Consider the following 22,536-nt stretch of genomic DNA (forward strand, 5'->3'; position numbering starts at 1 on the left):
CATTGAAGCGCGCAAAGGGATTAAATCCCAAAAGACGCCGCTAGCCATATTTTATCCAGTGAAAATGAAAAGAAAAGTCAGCTCCTCTCTCACATCCGCTATAGAGTGGCTCGAGCGAGTTTCAGTGGCGCGAAGCAGCAGTTGCAGACAGTGCGCGCGCGTCGTGAGCACCTGTCACAAGGTAAAGAGCAGGAGAACCGTGCTGTTCGAATAGTACCAGAGGATATTGCAGTGGCTTGAAGCTGGAGCAAGTACACAACACTCCACCACACTTCCACTGGGCTGGGCCAGAGAGGCAGCAACCACCCATTTGGACCGATGTTCTGGCCGAAATGCAGTCTCGACACATCTACATTCGGAATAAGATCGGTGAGGGCATCCAAGCGACCAGTTTTCAGGTAGGTCACCCCAACGGGAGAAGATAGACAGTTAACTATTCTCCTCAAACTGTTTTGTTTGAGGAGAACAAAACAACTTTGGCACTTTTATAATTCCTTGTTTTACTACACACCATGTCTCATGCGGTTTTAGAATGTTTTATCATACAATCTCAATATTTAGTGTCTAGGCTACTGAATGTTGTTTTAAATCAAAGAAAACAATCCAAAATATCCCAGCTTCACATAGTAATTACTAGACTAAGTAATACATGTGCTATAAATCACCTTTTGTAAGATGTTGAATAGACAGCATGCCCTATTTTTTTTTGCTGTTTTTTATGAAACATGTAACGTGTTATTTCCTCCCCTAGCCTCTGGAATGTATTTAGCCTATGTGATTTCTTACCAAGTGTTTTCACCTAATAACAATATGGCCACACCACAGCAAGATACAATACAAGACGAAGGGACACCCAGTGACTAACGTGACCCAGTTAAGATGGCCCTATTTGGTGTAGATTCAGGAGAAAAGTAGGTTCTGATATTTTAATAGTGACATTGTTACTAACTCTGGAGACTTAGCCATAAGTGGAGCAAATCACTGCTAGATAATTAACCTGCCCCTTAGAGGTTCAGGATAGGTCTATATTTGGCCCTTTTAGAGACTTGCTAATGAAAGTCGGAAACAGTGAAAGTCTTCATTATAGATAGGGTTGAAACATTTCGTAAATCTTCCCAAAATCCTCAGGTTTTCCGTAAATCCAGGTTGGATATTTTCGGATTTCCTGCATATTCCCTCTTGATTCCAGGATAATTCCAACCAGGATTTCTGGAAAACCTGGGAATTTTGGGAAAGTTACCAGAATTTTGCAACCCTTATAGATCATTATGTTTCCTTGAATGTCAATGTTATCGTGGAAATGTTACTAGCCAACATGACATTACAAGTACTACTACAGAGCTACAGTACGTTACATCTCTCCTATGGTGGGAGGACACTGGCTGTGCTAGAGACAGAGTGGGGGGTTGTGATTGGCCTGTAGGTGTCATGTTGCCAGTGTCATGTCTGCCCTATGGGGGGCGATGTCACCGGGCTGCTCTGACAGTTCTCACACTGAGACCCCCCACCCTACGCACACACACGCACGGCACGCGCACGGCACACATTCACGCACACACACACACCCACACACACACACACACACAGTCTTCCAAAGCCTGCCAGGATTACAGAGGACAAACGCCACAGGAGTCTCCTGGCATCAATATATAGAATAGATAGACTAATTGATACTCCCAGTTGGTATTAAATAGAACTTTGCGGCCCCGCCCGCCTGTGGGGAAAACAACCCATGGTTACCTTGGTTACCCCATTGGCTCACAGCAAAAACGATACTTATTCAAACACAATTTTCTTGTTGTCTGCTTGTTTTAGACAATTACAAAACTACATTTAAGAAAAGTACAACATGTCTAAAGATTAATTTTCAACATTGCCTGCTCCCAAGCGTTCTCACTACTTAGTCCCCTGTAGCTCAGTTGGTAGAGCATGGCGCTTGCAACGCCAGGGTTGTGGGTTTGTTTCCCACGGGGGGCCAGTATGAAAATGTATGCACTCACTAACTGTAAGTCGCTCTGGATAAGAGTGTCTGCTAAATGACTAAAATGTAAAAATGTTAGAAAAACTTCATATTGCAGGGTTTCCCTCATGCCCCTTTTCATGACGCCGCTAACGTTAGCCACGTGACTGAGTGCTAGCTAGCTACCAACCAGAACATTAAGCTATCCAAGACCAACAACACAAACAAACGGATTATAAAGCTACAAGTAGTGAGTGGAGTTAAAAACGAACTACTAAAAGTTAAACGTCTTACCTGTGATTAAATGTTTTCCACACACATAGCTACGTGTAGCCTACTTGGACACTGGGTCTCCACAATTTCCCACTCTTCCACACCGAATAGCCTGAAGCCCCAGAGGTGTTTTTCCCTACATGGGAGCATTACGAACCGTAGGTAGGGATTTCTGACCTGGTTACATGTACATTGAACAACACAGCAGCTTTTCAGCATGTTTTGTTATTTCTGTATAACAAAAAAAATCTACGACTAAGTTGACTCTTTTACAATGGGGGTCAATGGGAAATAATGTTTGTTTTCCCCAATTTGTGGTTATGGTTGAGGGGAATTCCTTCTTATGACATGAATACCGACTCGGAGTATACACACCAAGATATAGAATAGAACAGAATAGAATTGAATAGAATAGAATTTAATTACTTAATATCTCCAGAATGAACTATGGAATATAGGTAAGATGGAACACGGAAAGCAATTAAATCAGTAACTGCTGTGTACAGTAGCATTATGTATTGTTATTTTTTATCTGTTAATGTTTCTGTTGTTCTTTAGCTTGATTTCCCTTGAGAAGGACTGGGGTGACTTGGTTGGTTGTGCTGCTTGTCTGATCCCACACAGGTGAACCGAGGGACCTACTCCAGGAGGAGCCGATTGAAAAGGTCTGATGGCAGCACCACCTCCACTAGCTTCATCCTCAGACAGGTAGGACTCCGGGGTTTCCCCTAGGTACAGATCTAGGATCATCTTCCCCTCCCCCAATCCTAACCTTAACCATTAGTGGGGGAAATGCAAAACTGACTGAAGATCAGCGTAAAGGGGCAACTTCACCCTACTCCACAGGTAGGCCGGGATGGGTTACATTCCAGAAAGATGTTCCCTTCCCTATGCCCTCGTTCACTCCCTCTTCACAGATCTGATAGGACTGGACAGGTGAAAGCAATATGTCGGAAACTAGCTGGAGCTATTGCTAGCTTACACCTAGCCATGTCTTCTCAGGTCTGTGATGGGGAGTGACCAAGGGCAGAGGGGAGTGGACAACTTTCTGGTATGAGAACACACACTGACAGAGAGCCAGATTCAGTCACAAACAGACATGTAAACACGCACACGCAAGGACACATTTCTTGGTGTTTTTTTACATAGCCCAGTTTGATTGAATTGCGGTCATGAATTGAGCCTTGAGACATACTACAGCAGGCAGTGAACATCTAACCAGGATAAGGGGACAGCCAGAGAACAGTCACTGGAAAACCAGTCAACCATTCAGTCATCCATATGTTGCTGACCTGAGGAAACCAACCAAATCACCTTCATTGTGCAGCCCCAGGACAGACCCTTTTAGAGAGATAGAGAGCAACAGGGTATGCAGGTTGTTTCTCCAACCCCACTCCAACACAGCTGATTCAGCTAAGAATTATGTTTCAGCAGGGCTGGAGCAAAAGCTTACTGCATGTCTCTCTAGGAGGAGGGTTGGCCAACACTCATCATTTTGTTATTTTAATGAACTTACATATATTTTTCTAATATAAATACTGTACAAAATATCTCTCTACAAGCACATGTTTTTATTTGAACTATTTCTGTTATTGTGTCTTTCCATAAGAAGATTCAGTTGATTTTGTGAATCTGCTGTTTTCTTATTGGTCTTTTGCCCCTTGTTTATTTTAGAAACGGATACACTTGAATAAGCATCAACATGATAATGTGACTATCAGAATGGAAGCTTACAATTATAACATGCAATACATTGTGGTACATCAAACCATTTTGGACTGAATCATTTATATTCTGGTTATCCACTATACTCTATACAGCCCCTTTTGTTTCATATTCTGGTTATCCACTATACTCTATACAGATCCTTTTGTTTCATATTCTGGTTATCCACTATACTCTATACAGATCCTTTTGTTTCATATTCTGGCTATCCACTATACTCTATACGGATCCTTTTGTTTCATGTTCTGGTTATCCACTATACTCTATACAGCCCCTTTTGTTTCATATTCTGGTTATCCACTATATTCTATACAGCCCCTTTTGTTTCATATGCTGGTTATCCACTATACTCTATACAGATCCTTTTGTTTCATATTCTGGTTATCCACTATACTCTATACAGATCCTTTTGTTTCATATTCTGGTTATCCACTATACTCTACAGATCCTTTTGTTTCATATTCTGGTTATCCACTATACTCTATACAGCCCCTTTTGTTTCATATTCTGGTTATCCACTATACTCTATACAGATCCTTTTGATTCATATTCTGGTTATCCACTATACTCTATACATAACCTTTTGTTTCATATTCTGGTTATCCACTATACTCTATACAGCCCCTTTTGTTTCATATTCTGGTTATCCACTATACTCTATACAGATCATTTTGTTTCATATTCTGGTTATCCACTATACTCTATACATAACCTTTTGTTTCATATTCTGGTTATCCACTATACTCTATACAGATCATTTTGTTTCATATTCTGGTTATCCACTATACTCTATACAGATCATTTAGTTTCATATTCTGGTTATCCACTATACTCGATACATATCCTTTTGTTTCATATTCTAGTTATCCACTATACTCTATACAGATCCTTTTGTTTCATATTCTGGTTATCCACTATACTCTATACAGATCATTTTGTTTCATATTCTGGTTATCCACTATACTCTATACATATCCTTTTGTTTCATATTCTATTTATCCACTATACTCTATACAGATCCTTTTGTTTCATATTCTGGTTATCCACTATACTCTATGCAGCCCCTTTTGTTTCACATTCTGGTTATCCACTATACTCTAAACAGATCATTTTGTTTCATATTCTGGTTATCCACTATACTCTATACAGATCCCTTTGTTTCATATTCTGGTTATCCACTATACTCTATACAGATCCTTTTGTTTCATATTCTGGTTATCCACTATACTCTATACAGATCCTTTTGTTTCATATTGTGGTTATCCACTATACTCTATACAGCCCCTTTTGTTTCATATTCTGGTTATCCACTATACTCTATACAGCCCCTTTTGTTTCATATTCTAGTTATATCTGTGGTGCTTAGCCTATACACTGGAAGAGAGAGATGGATAGAGAGAGAAAGGGAGACGCATAAATAGAGAGAGAGAGAGAGAGAGAGAGAGAGAGAGAGAGAGAGAGAGAGAGAATGATGCTACTGTCATCTCCCTCTTCCTATACTCGCCCAGTCAAGGAGAGAGTGTGTGTGCGTCCAAGCTGAGTGGAGGGCTGCACAGCCAATCGGCTTGCTGCACATTGGCTTTGTCATCGGGTGCTGATATTTAGGAAGGATTCTCTATGCTGCTCCGTTCGTTGTGTTTGGAAGGGCTGATGAAATGCCAGGATTGGGCTGCCTCTAGGGAGAGCCTCTCTGCCTTATAATGTGAGCCAGTAGCATCCAGGCTCGGGGCTAATTCACAAACATCGACCAAGCAGGCCTAGGGGAAACCAAGCAGGCCTAGGGGAAACCAAGCAGGCCTAGGGGAAACCAAGCGCAGGCCTGCTCTGCTACTGCTCCCACTTCTTTTCCTCTTCCAGCGGAAAAAGGAGGGATTTATTTTTTACAGTGAAGAGAGAGGGGATCGTCATCCCCCTATCATCCCGTGTTCTGTGGTGGATCCCTCTTCCTCCTCTTCCTCCTCCTCCTCCTGCTCCCCCTCCTCCACCACAGTCTCCTCCTCCGCTCTCTCTGTTTTTTCCTCCTCTTCCTTCTATTCTTCTAGAGGTGCTTTTGGAAATAGCAGACCTCCATGTATGACAATTTGTACCTGCATGGATTTGAAGACTCGGAGGCGGTGAGTGGTGGGGGGGGGGGTTAGCTTCAGATCGTGTGTGTGTGTGTGTGTTTGTCGATAGAGGTGGCTCAGCTGTGGTGCACACACAAACACAGGGCCTACTGTAGGTAAGCTGACGGTCTCATGCTGTAGATAGAAGAATCGCGGTCTCCGCTGGGGGGTGGGGTGACTGTGGCACTGTAGGGAGAAGACGGCGTCAGACGTGTGTGTGTGTGTGTGTGTGTGTGTGTGTGTGTGTGTGTGTGTGTGTGTGTGTGTGTGCACAGTCGTGAGAGTGTAATTAGTGATGATGTGTATAAGTATGACTAGCAATATGTGTCTGTCAGCATTAGCCCAATGCATCTGAATAGCTGCATCCTATCATCAGCACATTTCAATGGCTGATGATAGCTATACAATGTACACTGTAGGCATCCATTTAATGCACAGCACACGTAGGAGCACAAAGATGGAGATAGCGTTATATAGCGAGAGGAGAGCAGTGTGTAAATGCTCATTCCTATGCTCCAGAGGGCCGTTTCGCTCCCAGCGTGAGGTTGTGATTGCGTAATGTATCCTCATATCACAGCCTTTCCAAACGTAGGGTATAGCCCTGCTGCATTTAGTGCCTTTTGTTTAAAGGGGCAAAGCTTCTATTTTTACTCCCAGCAACAGCAATGTGTTGGATTTCTGCTGCTGAGGACAGAGAGGAGCGTGCGTCGTGATGTCATACACTGGAGTTAGATAGACATGAGTCACATGTCAGTGCTCTGTTAGACGCCCGACAGTCGTACAATATGGCCGTGAAGAGATACTTTACCCCAAAATGCACCCCTCTAACCACCCACATACCCTGTTATCCATTTGATATATATAGGCTGATCAGCAACCGGCTATAATTATTTATTAAGATATATAATGAATATATATAAAGGAATATGGTATTTGTTGAGGGGGCGTGAGAATAAATGTTTACCAAAGCACTTAAGCAGAAGAGCTGGGTGTGTGTGTGTGTGTGTGTGTGTGTGTGTGTTTGTGTGTGTTTGTGTGTGTGTGTGTGTGCGTGCGTGCATGTGTGTGTGTGTGAGAGAGAGAGTGTGTTGACAGTGAGGATTGTTCTAACAGGGTGTTCTTATAATATACAGTATGTCAGTTGAATGCTTATGATGCTTGAGAAAGACCACATCGTTCGTTATAAGAGAGTGGTGCTAGTGTGAAAACAGGGAGCTGTGACTATTAACATAAATACTTTTAACAAGAGCAGTGTAGGTTGATTTGTGTCATGTGTTTTTCATAAAGGTGACACCCAGTAAAAACATTTTTTTAAATGTTATGATTGTGGTTAATAATTAGGCTCATAGTACTTTTATCATAGAACCTTAATGTGATCCATGGATTTATATCAGCAGCTGTTTCTTAATAGCATTGACTCAAGATGCAATATATATATTTTTCTGAGCAATCACTTCTTTCTCTAAATAAGCAAACCTCCTCGTTTTGGTTTCCCAGACCCGCCATTTTGTGATTGGTCCACACAATTCAATAGAGCCCCTGCTGAAGTAAGCCCAAGAGATAGCTTGTCTGTTGTAGAAAGTGCTGTGCTATGACTAGCGTGTGTGGATTTTAGCAGACTGCGAGACTTTCCAGGTTCCTAATGCGATATTGACACATGCACACGCACGCACACACACACACACACACACACACACACACACACACACACACACACACACACACACACACACACACACACAGGCACTCAGGTACGCATGCACACACCGAACACACACACACACACATCAAACACACACACACTGTTCTTTCTCTGACTTGAGTTAATGTTGTTCCCCAATTCGATTATCATTAGTAGATTCACTCTCTCTTCTTCTGAGGCCAAGGCATGGGTCAATACTTTAACACACGCTCCAGACATGTCTCAGCCAACCTTCCTGTTCAGTCCAGCTGCCTACGGGCCACTGTGCTCACATATGAGCATAACCAGTGGTAATGTGTAACCAGTGGTGATGTGTAACCAGTAGTAATGTGTAACCGGTGGTAATGTATAACCAGTGGTAATGTATAACCAGTGGTAATCAAACATCTGGGCTATCAAGTCTCAGGCAGTGCTACCTCATCACAAGACTATGATTCGATGCATGCTCTTCCTGGTACAATAGTGCCCCCAAGATAATTAAAAATAAACTGCAGACATCTCAGAACAAATTAGTCAGGATTATTCTTAAACTTCCCGCTCGTTCTCATCTTGACCATTCCCACTTTGAAAGCCTCAGATGGGTAAAAGTGGAGGAGAGAGTCTCTCAGATTAAAGTGTGTGTTGTACGTAAGCTTGTCCACAGTATGGTCCCCAGGTACCTATGTAACTACTTGAACTTGGTCCGGGATAACCATAACTATTCCACTAGAAGGAGTGAAACTGTCGTTGTTCCTTTTAGATTTAATAGTGGTAAAAGGAAATAAACGTTTTTGTACTCAGCTGCTATTCTTTGGAATAGTCTTCCAAATAATTAGAAATGTATCATCTCCAGAGGCAGTTTCAAGTTCTCACTGAAAAAAGTCTCAAAAGTGAGTCGTAAGACTATAGTAGGTGGGTGAGAAGAGTAGAAAATGCCTGGGATAGTATATGGTCTACCTTTTGGTGCCTATTGTGTACACCCCCCCTCCCCCTCCAAATGGACCACAATGGAAATAAGCTTTTAAGCTTTATTGTGTTATCCTTGAGGATTTTCTTAAATTGCATGTGTAGGCGTCACCGGCTGGAGTGCCCTTATGTATGTATTAAAAAAATTGTCTAATAAATTAAATCAATCAATCAATCAATTCCAAATCACCTCACCTCTGTTTAGTAAGATAAACCGGATGTAGTTACAGAGCATTATGGGTAGTGTAGTACGTCATGCTACAACCTCCTCCACCTGGTGACGGCCTGGTGACAGCCTGGTGACGGCCTGTTGAAGGCCTGGTGACAGCTTGGTGACGGTGACGCTGGCAGTGTGATCATAGTGACAGCTGCTGTCTTCCTGTCTGTCCATGTCCTGTTGTAGGGCTCAGCTGATTCCTACACAAGCAGACCATCGGACTCGGATGTCTCTCTGGAGGAGGAGCGGGAGGTGCCGGGCCAGGTCCAGGGCCAGAGCCCGAGCCAAGCGGTCCCGGGGACCCAGGCCCCGGCCCAGACCAGAGAGCAGAAGGAGCAGCAGGCCGCTTTGCAGCTGGAGAGAGCCAAGGTGAGACCCAGAGAGGTTGTGTTCAGTAGGGATAAAACGGTTTAAAAAAAGGTTTTCATTTAAATGTGAGGGTACTACCTGGACAACAAGAAGACGTTATACTGTACTATGTAAAGGGTGGCAGAAGGGTTATGCCACAATTGATAAAGCACCAGATGTAAGGATCCGTTATAGCACACTTATATTGTATGACATTTGTTTATAAATGATTTGTGAAGCATCCACGTAGTCTTATAAAGGGTTTATGAAGGCTTTATTAAGCCTTGTAAGTCATAGTTCATTCATGTGAACTTACGTTCATGCTGTGCGGCTCTCTGACTGACCCTCTTGTCCCTCTCTCTCTCTCCAAAGGCTAAAGCCGTGGCCTTTGCTGTGAAGACCAATGTCAGCTACTGTGGAGCGTTAGACGAGGACGTGCCGGTGCCAGCGACCGCCATCTCGTTCGATGCTAAGGACTTCCTTCACATAAAGGAGGTAATGTTTTTGTCACTGAGGCAAGGTTGAACTGTGGCACGCTATCAACCGGACTTTGATCAAATACATTTGTAAAATAGATTTGTGAGATATTTTTCAATGCCAAATGATTTAGCTTGGAGTGTGCACATTTCGGACTATACCATTGTACCAGACAAACTAGATTAAGTGTAGCTATTTGAAAGTATTTGATAGCAGTGGAGGCTAGAACAGAGCCAATGGAATGGCATCAAACACATGGAAACCATGTGTTTGGTGTATTTGATACCATTCCCCTCATTCCACTCCAGCGGTTACCACGAGCCCGTCCTCCCCAATTAAGGTGCCACCAGCCTCCTGTGTTTGATATGTATTTGACCCAGGGCAGTTATCAACCACTATTACATTAACAGAAAGGGATGTACACTGAATTTAGTACCTGTGTTCTGAAACACACTCACTGTGTGTTAAAACTAGATACAACTGCTTATTTCATTGTATTCATGTCATTTTGGCTGCGTTTAGACAGGCAGCCCAATTCTGATCTATTTTTCCACTAATTGGTCTTTTGACCAATCACATTAGATCTTTTCACACCAGATATTTTTCAGAGCTGATCTGATTGGTCAAAATACCAATTAGTGAATGAAACAAATATCAGAATTGGGCTGCCTGTCTAAACGCACTGAAACTGATTTTTCAACCACACCTCCAACCCATCCAGAAGTTCAACAACGACTGGTGGATCGGCCGGCTGGTCAAGGAGGGCTGTGAGATCGGCTTCATCCCCAGTCCCCTGAAGCTAGAGAACATCCGCATCCAGCAGGAACAGAAGCGAGGGCGAGTCCAAGGGTAAGGTAACCTATCACCAGGCCTCTCTCACTCAGTCAGAGACTTATAGGCTTGTGACCCTGGGAAGGGGGTTAGGAAGGGGCCAGCAGTGCTATTCAAAGTTTAGTCAAATTGATTCGGTTATGACAAATTAGTCAAATTAGTATAACTCACTTGGTTATGAATGTGCTTATGATGTGTTATAAAGAAGGTATTCATAGGAAGTGTTACAGATCATTTAGAATAATTACATTTCTCTCCATCCATATCCAGAATAGAAAAATCTAAATATTTCTAAGGTCTCTGGCCTTAATAATCAGTAGTGCTTTGGTTTTTCTAGCGACCTAGCTGCTCTGTCTGTTTAATCGCTCTTGAAGCTCCCGTCACCGGTGGTTTTGTCTCGTGTGCGTACTATCCTTCAGAGCCGTTCACTGCACTAGGCCTGTTCAGTTTGAACACTAATTCAGTGTAATGAGAAGACTCGGGATGAGTTGAGAGGCTCACCTCGAGTCCTTCATTCACCCTATAAGGCCTGGATTGTGCATTTCTAACCCAGTCGCCGTTGGCCACATTAACACTGTGATTCTGTTGTGTTCCTTTTGTCCCTCTTGTCTTTTCCAGTAAGTCTGGAGGGAATTCTTCCTCAAGTGTAGAGGATGAGGTGTCCGCCTCGGTCAGACCCCTCATCTCCTCTGCAGGTGAGAGCCTCTTAGAGATGATGGGGGGACGTTGTCCGCCCCTACTGGCCCTCCGTTAGGTTAGAGAAGAACTAGAAAACTTTGGCAAGGCAACGTGAGACGTAGAGCAAGGATTGCTTAGTGTTTAAGCCTTCCCATGTCTCTCCATAGAACCTAAGATAAATGATTCCCAGCAGGCAAAACTAGTTGCAATAACGTCATTGTGACGTCTTTTTGTGATGTCACGGTCAAGTTGTATTCTGGTTGTAAAAGGACGTTTTTCTGGACGTCTTTTTAGCAATCAGAGAAAGACGTCTTTAACTGGTTGTAATCTGAACAGATAACAACCAAAGTATGATCTCTGTCCCTGAGTTATCTTGACATTTCTATAATCAGAAAACCAGTTTACAACCAGAATATGACGTCAATATAACATTGGTTGTAATCAGATGTCTCAACAACCAGAAAACCAGTTTACAACCAGAATATGACGCCATTATAACATCCCATACCAACTTTTGCCTGCTGGGTTGTGGATCCATAGAGTGTATATATATATATATATATAGTGTATTCTCCCATCCTCCTCTTCCTCCAGTTGAGGACTGCAGGCGCTCTGAGACTTGGCTTACCACAGGGTGAACCCAACGACAAGACTTTGACCCCCCTGAACTTCAGTCATGTGACTTTGTGAATATGCCTCATAGGATATTAGGATCATGTTTATATGTTGGATGATGAATCTAGAGGGTATATGTTTACTTTGTGTGTCAGTTATATCCTCGGGTTTGAAAATGTATTTACTGTAAATTACATTATGATCATCACAATTCCCAAAATGAAGTACAGGATCATGAGGTCTCTGACCTGACAAGTTATGGTGACTTATGACACAATACAATACAAGACATTGACAATTCTGTTTTGTTTTACTTCACAGGAAAGCAGAAACAAAAAGCGGTAAGTGGGTGATGGTAACACTAAACTGTCTCCATCAACTAGAGCTGTCTACATTACAATAGTACAGTGCCCATCCTACATCCCATCTAACATCCTGTCTAACATCCCATCTAACGTCCCATCTACATTAGTGAAATAGATTTGAGTCAGATTGTGCTGTCACAATGATCCATACATCCCGTGCTGTCGTGTGCATCTATCCCATTTTGTTACTGTGGGAAAATCTCAATTGCATTTCCTTGACTCCTTGCGTCCTCTGATGACTGCTGCTCCTCTGATTCCTTTGTTACTCTGTTACAGACTGAACACGTTCCGCCTTACGACGTGGTGCCGTCCATGAGGCCTGTGGTGCTGGTGGGGCCCTCCCTCAAGGGCTATGAGGTAAGCAGCAGCAGCAGCGGTGGCCATCTTTGAGTCACATGATCATCCTCTGGCTCTGGCCCTGGCCCATCCTAGAGCTCCCATTGGTGGAATGACAGTAACAGTGCATCATGTTAAATGATTGTTGTTGCGGCTGTCATGATCACATCTCATTGAGGGAAGATCTCCTCATGGCTTGATGGCGTTTCTATTGAGTTCAGGTTTATATTCATTCATGTTTATATGTAGGCAATTTTTTTATAATGTTGTATTGACACAGAATAGGCCTATTGGAGCTCTACTAGAGTCTATATTTAGGATGCTGAGTGAGGTGCTTTGTTGATGTTTTTCTAGTCATTCTCAGAACACCATAGTACAGGGAGCTGCTTTCCTCTCCTCCCCTCTTCCCCTCTTCCTCTCTCTCTCTCTCTCGCTCGCTCTCTCTCTCCCTCCTCGCACGGGAACACAATCAGTCGCCTCATCCCCCAGTGTGCTCTGTTGCCGCGGTAACAACCTTCTGGGTGCAAACGCGTCAGCATCAGAAGTAGAGCAACGTTGGAAATTAGAAAGAGAGGAGAGAGAGAAGAGAGAGGAGAGAGAGTAGAGAAGAGAAGAGAGTGTAGAGAGATGAGAGAAGAGAGAGTAGAGAAGAGAGAGGAGGGAAGAGAAGAGAGAAGAGAAGAGAAGAGTAGAGAGAAGAGAGAGTAGAGAGGAGAACCCCTGGAAGCAGCATCGCTGTGTTTCTAGATTAAACCAGCCACTAAATTATCTTTGTATATGCCACCATCCTTACTGGCAGCCCTCTGACCAGTTCCATGATACCATCCAAATTCAGTAATTTCAGGAGATCCATTTTAGTCTGAAATTAGTCTATTGTTGACTATGAGGATTTTACATTGCATTTCAGTAACAGAATATGAATCTATCTAGTGAATTGACTGATATCATGGAATTGACCCCAAATCTTGCTTTACTATTGCACTCATCAAGTTGTAGTTGTTTTGTATCAGAGTAGAACTCTATGAAATATAATGGGATGTTTGATATTATTTTTAGTATCCTCCAGTCAAATGACTGAATATCTGAACTAGTAGAATATAATTGATAGAATGCTAAATGGTTTGTTGCACGTAGGCTGTCGTCATGGGACATCTTAGCTCTGGCCATGATGTGCTGTGGCCATGATGATCACCCAGTTGATACCGTGTAGCTCAGTTGGTAGAGCATGGCGTTTGCAACGCCAGGGTTGTGGGTTCGTTTTCCCACGGGGGACCAGTATGAAAAAAAAATTATGCACTCACTAACTGTAAGTCGCTCTGCTAAATGACTAAAATGTTATTTCCCAGGAGGTTTGCTTGCTGTTAGGGTTAAATGTTCTCTTTTTGAACACTACTCTCTTTCCTATATATACCCTCATAATTCTCTCTCTCTCTCTCTCTCTCTCCCACCCTCCCCCCCCCCCCTCTCTCTCTCTCTCTCTCTCTCTCTCTCTCTCTCTCTCTCTCTCTCTCTCTCTCTCTCTCTCTCTCTCTCTCTCTCTCTCTCTCTCTCTCTCTCTCTCTCTCTCTCTCTCTCTCTCCACTATTTCTCCTCTTTCGGCTTCTCTTCCTCCACAGGTGACGGACATGATGCAGAAAGCGCTCTTTGACTTCCTCAAGCACAGGTTTGACGGCAGGTGAGATAAAGGATGAGGCCTCCTGTAGCTCAGTTGGTAGTTGATAAGAGCGTCCTGCTAAATGACTAAAATGTAGATGAAAGATGTTCCTTTCCTTTTGATGTTTTGTCTGTTTATTGTTCAACTCGTTACACTCAAATGACATTGACTTATGAAGCCCTACGAGATAGATAGGCCTAGAAATTCACATGGAATAGCTCTTTAGTGAAGGAGTATCTGTCTGCAAAATAAGGTATGCAGTATTTATCCACTTAATGCCTAAATTGGTGTCTTTGTTTGACCATTTCAGGATATCTATCACACGAGTTACGGCAGATATATCATTAGCCAAGAGGTCTGTTCTGAATAACCCCAGCAAGCGGGCCATTATCGAGAGATCAAACACCAGGTCCAGCTTAGGTATGTACCTCCATAATGTATTGATCTCTTTTACTGTAGCAGTCTTTTGAGTTTGCATTGTGTATCGACTTTTGCCTACTTTTATCCGTAGCTAGCATCTCTATGAGACTGGGCTAAAGAAGAATGATTTAGCTTGATTGAGCTACCTGCCGCAATGGAATCAATGGAATAGTCCCAAAAGTGCAAACTCCACCCACCTGGCTCTCCAGACAGGCTCAATCAAATGCTCAACGTAGTCATTGGCTACGTTCCAATGTCCATAGTAGACACCACTTAGAATGAATTAATGTATTGGGAATGCAGTGAAGGGATGGGAGTCTGTGTGTACCGGTTGTTTACGTATACAGTGTACTGGGCTGACTGTTTTCAGTGTGTATGATTGTTGTACGGTGATGCCGAAGTAAAATGTCCATCCTGAATGGACAGTAAAGTTATATTCTAAAGTCTATTGTTTACATCCTTGTCCCCAGCGGAGGTGCAGAGTGAGATAGAGAGGATCTTTGAGCTGGCCAGGTCCCTACAGCTGGTGATCCTGGATGCAGACACCATTAATCACCCAGCCCAGCTGCTCAAGACCTCGTTGGCTCCCATCATCGTCCATGTCAAGGTCTCCTCGCCGAAGGTAGGGACTGGAGGGGCTTGTATTAGGGTCATGTGATTTGAAACACATCCATGTCTACTATAGGGCCTCAGAGGTAACAATAATATTATATGGCCATGAAGCAGACACTTCATCATCTAAAGCAACTCACAGAACTGTCAACATTGTCAGTTATACGGTACGCTATAACCTACTGAGCCACTGGGACCACGTTCTTTTGAAAATGAATGTCAGCATGCTTAGACACTGATTGGTTTGTCAGTGGAGGGGTTTTCTAGAGTTATACATGTGTTTTGTTTTCATAGGAACACACTTTAATCTATCTAAGGTATTATACATTTATTTTAAATGATACTATTTGACCGGTATACCTGGTTAAAGATGTGAAACGCAGTATTCCCTTAAAGAATGTGTGTAAATAAAACATTACATTCGAAAAGAGCATGACCATTTCAACAGACGTCTAACACTATCTAACACATATTTAAATGTCTTCCCACCGTCTAGGTTCTGCAGAGGCTGATCAAGTCCAGAGGGAAGTCCCAGAGCAAGCATCTGAACGTACAGCTGGTGGCAGCTGACAAACTAGCCCAGTGTCCTCCGGTGAGTGACTCTAACAGCACACTGTTTCTTTAATCTACACCACCCAGCATACTGTCTCTTTAATCTACACCACCTAGCATACTGTCTCTTTAATCTACACCACCCAGCATACTGTCTCTTTAATCTACACCACCTAGCATACTGTCTCTTTAACCTACACCACCCAGCATACTGTCTCTTTAACCTACACCACCCAGCATACTGTCTCTTTAATCTACACCACCTAGCATACTGTCTCTTTAATCTACACCACCCAGCATACTGTCTCTTTAATCTACACCACCCAGCATACAGCATACTGTCTCTTTAATCTACACCACCCAGCATACAGCATACTGTCTCTTTAATCTACACCACCTAGCATACTGTCTCTTTAATCTACACCACCCAGCATACGGTCTCTTTAATCTACACCACCTATCATACTGTCTCTTTAATCTACACCACCCAGCATACAGCATACTGTCTCTTTAATCTACACCACCCAGCATACAGCATACTGTCTCTTTAATCTACACCACCCAGCATACTGTCTCTTTAATCTACACCACCTAGCATACTGTCTCTTTAATCTACACCACCCAGCATACTGTCTCTTTAATCTACACCACCTATCATACTGTCTCTTTAATCTACACCACCCAGCATACAGCATACTGTCTCTTTAATCTACACCACCCAGCATACAGCATACTGTCTCTTTAATCTACACCACCCAGGATACTGTCTCTTTAATCTACACCACCTAGCATACTGTCTCTTTAACCTACACCACCCAGCATACTGTCTCTTTAACCTACACCACCCAGCATACTGTCTCTTTAATCTACACCACCTAGCATACTGTCTCTTTAATCTACACCACCCAGCATACTGTCTCTTTAATCTACACCACCTATCATACTGTCTCTTTAATCTACACCACCCAGCATACTGTCTCTTTAATCTACACCACCCAGCATACTGTCTCTTTAATCTACACCACCCAGCATACAGCATACTGTCTCTTTAATCTACACCAACCAGCATACAGCATACTGTCTCTTTAATCTACACCACCCAGCATACTGTTTCTTTAATATACAGCACCCAGCATATAGCATACTGTCTCTTTAATCTACACCACCCAGCATACAGCATACTGTCTCTTTAATCTATACCACCCAGCATACTGTCTCTTTAATCTACACCACCTAGCATACAGTCTCTTTAACCTACACCACCCAGCATACTGTCTCTTTAACCTACACCACCCAGCATACTGTCTCTTTAATCTACAGCACCCAGCATACAGCATACTGTCTCTTTAATCTACACCACCCAGCATATAGCATAATGTCTCTTTAATCTACAGCACCCAGCATACTGTCTCTTTAATCTACACCACCCAGCATACTGTCTCTTTAATCTACACCACCCAGCATACTATCTCTTTAATCTACAGCACCAAGCATACTGTCTCTTTAATCTACACCACCCAGCATACAGCATACTGTCTCTTTAATCTACACCACCCAGCATACTGTCTCTTTAATCACCAATCTGTGAAGCACAAGACAGCATAGGCTTTAGTTTAGGGAGCTAACATGTCAGCTCAGCTCTCATGCTACGTTACTGTTTCACCAAACCACCTCCGTTACCTTTCAACCAAATGAACTGAAACCTTCTCTCACTCCCTCTCTCACTCCCTCTCCCTCTCTCTCGCTCATTCCCTCTCACACTCTCTCACTCCCTCTCTCCCCTCTCTCACTCCCTCTCTCCCTCTCTCTCTATCTCTCACTCCCTCTCTCCCCTCTCTCACTCCCTCTCTCCCCCTCTCACTCCCTCTCTCCCGCTCTCTCACTCCCTCTCTCACTCCTTCTCTCCCTCTCTCTCTCACTCCCTCTCCCCCCTTCACTCCCTCTCTCCTTCTCTCTCCCTCTCTCACTCTCTCTCTCCCCCCTCACTCCCTCTCTCTCCCTCTCTCCCTCTCTCTCTCCCCCCTCTCACTCCCTCTCCCTCTCCCTCCCTCCATCTCCCTCTCTCACTCCCTCTCTCCCTCTTTTTCTCACTCTCCCCCCTTTCTCTCACTCCCTCTCTCCCCCCTCTCTCTCACTCCCACCCTCTCACTCCCCCTCCCTCTATCTCTCCCTCTCTCACTCCCCCTCTCCCTCTCACTCCCTCTCTCTCCCTCTCTCCCCCTCTCACTCCCTCTCCCTCTCTCTCTCTCACTCCCTCTGTCTCTCACTCCTTCTCTCCCCCCTCTCTCTCACTCCCTCTCCCCCTCCCGCTGTCTCTCCCTCCCTCCATTTCCCTCTCTCACTCCCTCTCCCCCTCCCTCTCCCTTCTCCCTCTCCCTCTCTCACTCCCTCTCCCCCTCCCCCTCCCTCTCACTTCTCCCTCTCCCTCTCTCTCTCTCGCTCTCTCTCTCTCTCTTTACCCCCTCTGACAGGAGATGTTTGACATCATCCTGGATGAGAACCAGTTGGAGGATGCGTGTGAACACCTAGCTGAGTACCTGGAGGCCTACTGGAAAGCCACCCACACCTCCATGGCCACGCCGCTCAACCCCCTGCTGGGACGCAACCTGGGCCCCACTGCCCTCACTCCTTACCCCACCACCATCTCTGGACTGCAGGTTGGTCATAAACAGATAGCTACAGCGCTATGGGGTTAAAGGGACTGTCTCCCCTTAAAGGGACAAACTTTCAAAGTTGACTTTGGAGTGTGATGTTCCTTTAAGGGGAGACAGTTCATTGTTCTAAGTTAGATTAGTTGATTAGTGCCCAGTGTAACATACAGAAATGATTAGTGCCCAGTGTAACAAAAAGGGGTTGTTTGTGTGTGTATGAGGTGAACCAGCAGACTCAAAGAATGAGACAACACAGCAACCACACGGGAGACCACTCCACGCCCAACGAGCGTCGCAACCTGATGACCGCCGACGAGAACTACCACAACGAGCGGGCGCACAAGGGACGCAACCGCATGTCGTCGGGCTCGCAGCACAGCCGAGACCAAGACCCGTACCACCAGGACTACCAGGACCCCTACCAAGACTCCTACAAGCCCCACCGCAACCGCTCCTCCCCGGGCAGCTACAGCCATGACTCCCGGCACAGGCTTTGAGCCCGAATGATGTCCCAGCTTCACAACCCTTATAGCCCTCAAGTCAACCCTCCGGTGGCAACAGAGCCAAAATGGTTCCCACTCAAAATATTGTGTCAAATTTTGTTGTTTTCAATTATTTGTTTTACTTCAGGCGTTTGATGAGAAGTAGTCCCGCACTCCCGAACAAAATCTCCAGTCACCTCTCATTCCCATTCTGTCTCTCAGTCTTGCCTGGGCACTGGCAGGGACCCCTGTCAAGCAACATGTGGTCAGGATGAGGAAGAAGGACATGATGCTAATGCTACATAACTGAGTTAATACAACTCATGTGACTGAGTTGTTTTTCCTCATAAGGGGACCTTTCCAGTTCCCTTATACCCCACACAGAGAGATGGGTTGAAGGGGATAGCAGTGTGAGATTTATATTTGGACTTTGCTAAGCTAACAACAAGCTAAGATATTTTAGCTAGCATGGTTAGATTGTGGGTACATGTGTAGTGCTAAACTTGAAGTGCTTGAGAGCCCCCCCAATGAGTCGCCATAGCACGTGGTGGAGTCACTGCTGAAAGCTGGTAGTCTTACCAAGAGTCCCCAGACCATTCAGTTGTTTGCATGCTGACTGAGAGAGTATCGTCAGTATATCCACTTACAGTACGTGTCTGTTGTATACTAAGCCGTGCCCCACCATGACTGGCAGTGGTCTTTTTCCAGACCTCAACTGATTCCTGAGAGGAGCATGTGGAGTATTTGGTTGTTTTGTTAACCAGTGCTTTCACATGTCAGATACTGTATGTGCCATTTGAACACTTGTCTAGCTTGGCCTTTCTTCTTGTAGCTTAGTTAGTGTGATATGATTTGGAGTGGACGGGTGCTCTCAAGCTGGCCACATCCAGTGGAACCACGGATAAACTCAGCAACAGTCGATACTTTGCATATCTCAGTATTTTTCACTACTCTGATTCGGTTGCGTCAGAGCCTCATAGAGGTATTATAACAAGAAGCAGGGGTGTCAACCAATCAGAGCTCGCCTCATCTCTGGCCAGCCTCGTGATTGGTTGACCGTCCATGCTGCTTCCTGTGTTTCTTCTCTGGCCAATCTCGTGATTGGTTGACCATCCATGCTGCTTCCTGTGTTTCTCTCTGGCCAGCCTCGTGATTGGTTGACCGTCCATGCTGCTCCACTAACGTTGGATTGTGTCTTCCCAGGGTCCTTTGCATCATGTTAATTGATTCTCTGTGTAGCTGGCATGTTTTCCCTGACTTGAAAAAGGCATGCTCCCTTTGGTAGTAATATCCCTGTGTAAAATAGAGGAGGGTGTTTAAGGAGGGAGAGCACACATTGGTGCAAAATAGGTGCAGTCTAATTACTTGAGAGTGCATCATCTGAACATTTTTGGGGTAATTGAATACATGAAAATGGAAATGGAAGAAATTCATTCGGTCAGTTTATTTCTAGCAACAATTTTTGTGATTTTATTTTGTTCTTAATGAGATAAGAAGCATTCAGTTGTATCCAAGGTGGTTTGTTGACTAGAGTTGCATTGGCTCCCCGATCCAATACCTAGGCTTTAGTTTAGTGGGCTAATGCACTCTTCTGGCGTGCAGGAGGCCCGGGTTCGAACCCGGTCGGTCACAGAGACACAACCACCCTCCAGGACCAGGGTTTGCCCTGCGGTGGATAGGTCATCTAAACTGGAGCTTTGACCAAGATGGAGATGGTGGTCCCTCTCTATGCATCCTGGGAGAGTGAGTTCTTGGGGCAGCGTATTCTGAGTTAGAGAGATGTGCAGAGTTAACTTGTTAGCTGTCTTTTAGTGTAAATTCCTCCAATAGAGTTGATGTACTGTACTGACATTTGTAGCACCCGCAGCAGGTGGTGCCTTAACATGATAAAACAAGAAAGAACCTCTGAAAGGATAGGGTCTTAATTATGATTTAGCTCCAACTGTCTGGTTAGGGCGCTGACTTTGATTTTAGAGAGCCAGTTGATTTCCTTGCTCATATCTATGTCTCTTATGCTAGTTTGTTCACTGACTGAAAACAAAAGACTGCCAACGAAGAAGAAAAAAAAGAATACAAGTACATCTGCTGTCGTTTATGAGCATGCTTCTCTGTCATATTGTGATTCAGGCCAAAGTGAGTGTTGGCTGATTGAATGGGGAGTTACTCACCATTAAAAACCAGAACCAAGAACCACAACCAAGATTCAGCTCTGTTGCTTGAGACAATCAGAGGGGTTTTTCTAGACCATTCACCTCTCTCCCACCAGAGTCCCAGAGCAGTTTGTGAGGGTGTGGTAACTTGGGTTACTGGTACTGGGTGTAGCATGTCTACCCCTGTTGTGACATTGGGGGCGTCTCCTTTTCTATTCAAAATGAATTAACTGAATTCCAATTGATTTTCTGAATTGACTGGAAGTGAAATGAAAATTTACCCCATCTCTTTTCCCTGTGAATGCCCTGGAAAGAAAACATTTCAAACAATCAAAGATATTGTTCTTTGAATGGTGTAGATATCATTTCTAAAGGTCTCTGTTACTGATCAGAAAAAAAGCACGAGTCCTGTACTCTTCTTTTGTCTTCTTGTAAAAAATTAAGAGGCTTAATTTTTGCCTCTAAATTAAGTTTCATTACAATTCTCATGATTTGATTCAATAACATGGGTTTAAACTCGACCAGACCATTAAAACAGTTAAATGTTTTTTTCTTTGGTAAAAATGTACAAAAAATAAAAAAGAAGAAAAACTCTAACATTTATCACAATATATGAAAAAGTAATAGATACATCTTTGCTGGTGATTATTTTTATAAAAATACATAAATGTACATAATGTCTTTGAGAGATGCTATTTGCTGTATACTTGCATTCTCATTAAAAACTACGATCCTCGACGGGACAAGTTGGAACAACACAAACGTTTCAGTATACAAAAAGTTTCAGTAATGTGCAATACAAAAAAGGCATGCTGTTTTAAATGAGGAAATTCCATGTACTATGCAACCGCAACCGTGTACATCGCTTCATGCTGTGACTAATTCTCCAACTGTCCTTTTCCAAGCAGCTTCATCAGAACTCTTAAGGACATTTTGTGTTGATACTTTTTGTGGAAGACGAAAAACTCAACGGCTAATGCGGTATTGCATGCATAATGTACCATTTTAATTTATTAAAACTAATGAAAATAAAATAATGTGAAATGCGAGATGATTGTGTCAAAGGCGAAGCTAGAAGTAACTTAAACGTTTTTCTTTTACAAAATAAAAGAGTCGTTCTACAACAACTGTCTCAGGTAACTTTTTATGATGTATTATCTATGTAGGCTTTTATTATTTGTTATAAATATGTTACGTAGCAACATATTGTACCTACCAAATAGAATCTAATTCTAGTTCTGTGGTACCTACAATGAGGAATCCCACACTTAAAAGGCCCCTGTTGTTGACAATGAAAATGTCGTGCAGTACACGAATAAACCACACAGTGGCACTGTCTACTAATATTACAGTATATCAAGTCTCATTTCAGTAAGGGCTGCCCTGGCAAAGCCTGGTGGAAACCGACTGATCGCTGCACTCACCATTCTGATTAACC

General features: G+C 43.6%; 1 protein-coding gene across 2 annotated transcripts; it reads left to right on the forward strand.

Annotated features, from left to right (window-relative positions):
- Positions 1 to 332: 332 nt before the first annotated feature.
- On the forward strand, positions 333 to 18,963 carry LOC311109826 (voltage-dependent L-type calcium channel subunit beta-4-like; the record flags this gene model as incomplete). 2 transcript variants are annotated; one of them, XM_084152826.1, is made up of 14 exons in its annotated part: positions 333 to 398; positions 2,858 to 2,941; positions 9,114 to 9,296; positions 9,648 to 9,770; positions 10,474 to 10,601; positions 11,202 to 11,278; positions 12,198 to 12,217; positions 12,518 to 12,598; positions 14,194 to 14,252; positions 14,542 to 14,651; positions 15,122 to 15,273; positions 15,760 to 15,855; positions 18,287 to 18,472; positions 18,700 to 18,963. In XM_084152826.1, 14 exons carry the CDS (start codon positions 333 to 335, stop codon positions 18,961 to 18,963), a joined length of 1,629 nt encoding a protein of 542 aa, XP_084008952.1. The 2 variants fall into 2 exon arrangements, with proteins under 2 accessions (XP_084008952.1, XP_084008953.1); XM_084152827.1 differs by lacking the exons at positions 333 to 398; positions 2,858 to 2,941 and adding an exon at positions 6,028 to 6,072.
- Between the last annotated feature and the right edge of the window lie 3,573 nt (positions 18,964 to 22,536).

This window comes from Coregonus lavaretus, assembly GCF_964263955.1.
Source record: "Coregonus lavaretus genome assembly, chromosome: 35".
NCBI classification, from domain to species: domain Eukaryota; kingdom Metazoa; phylum Chordata; class Actinopteri; order Salmoniformes; family Salmonidae; genus Coregonus; species Coregonus lavaretus.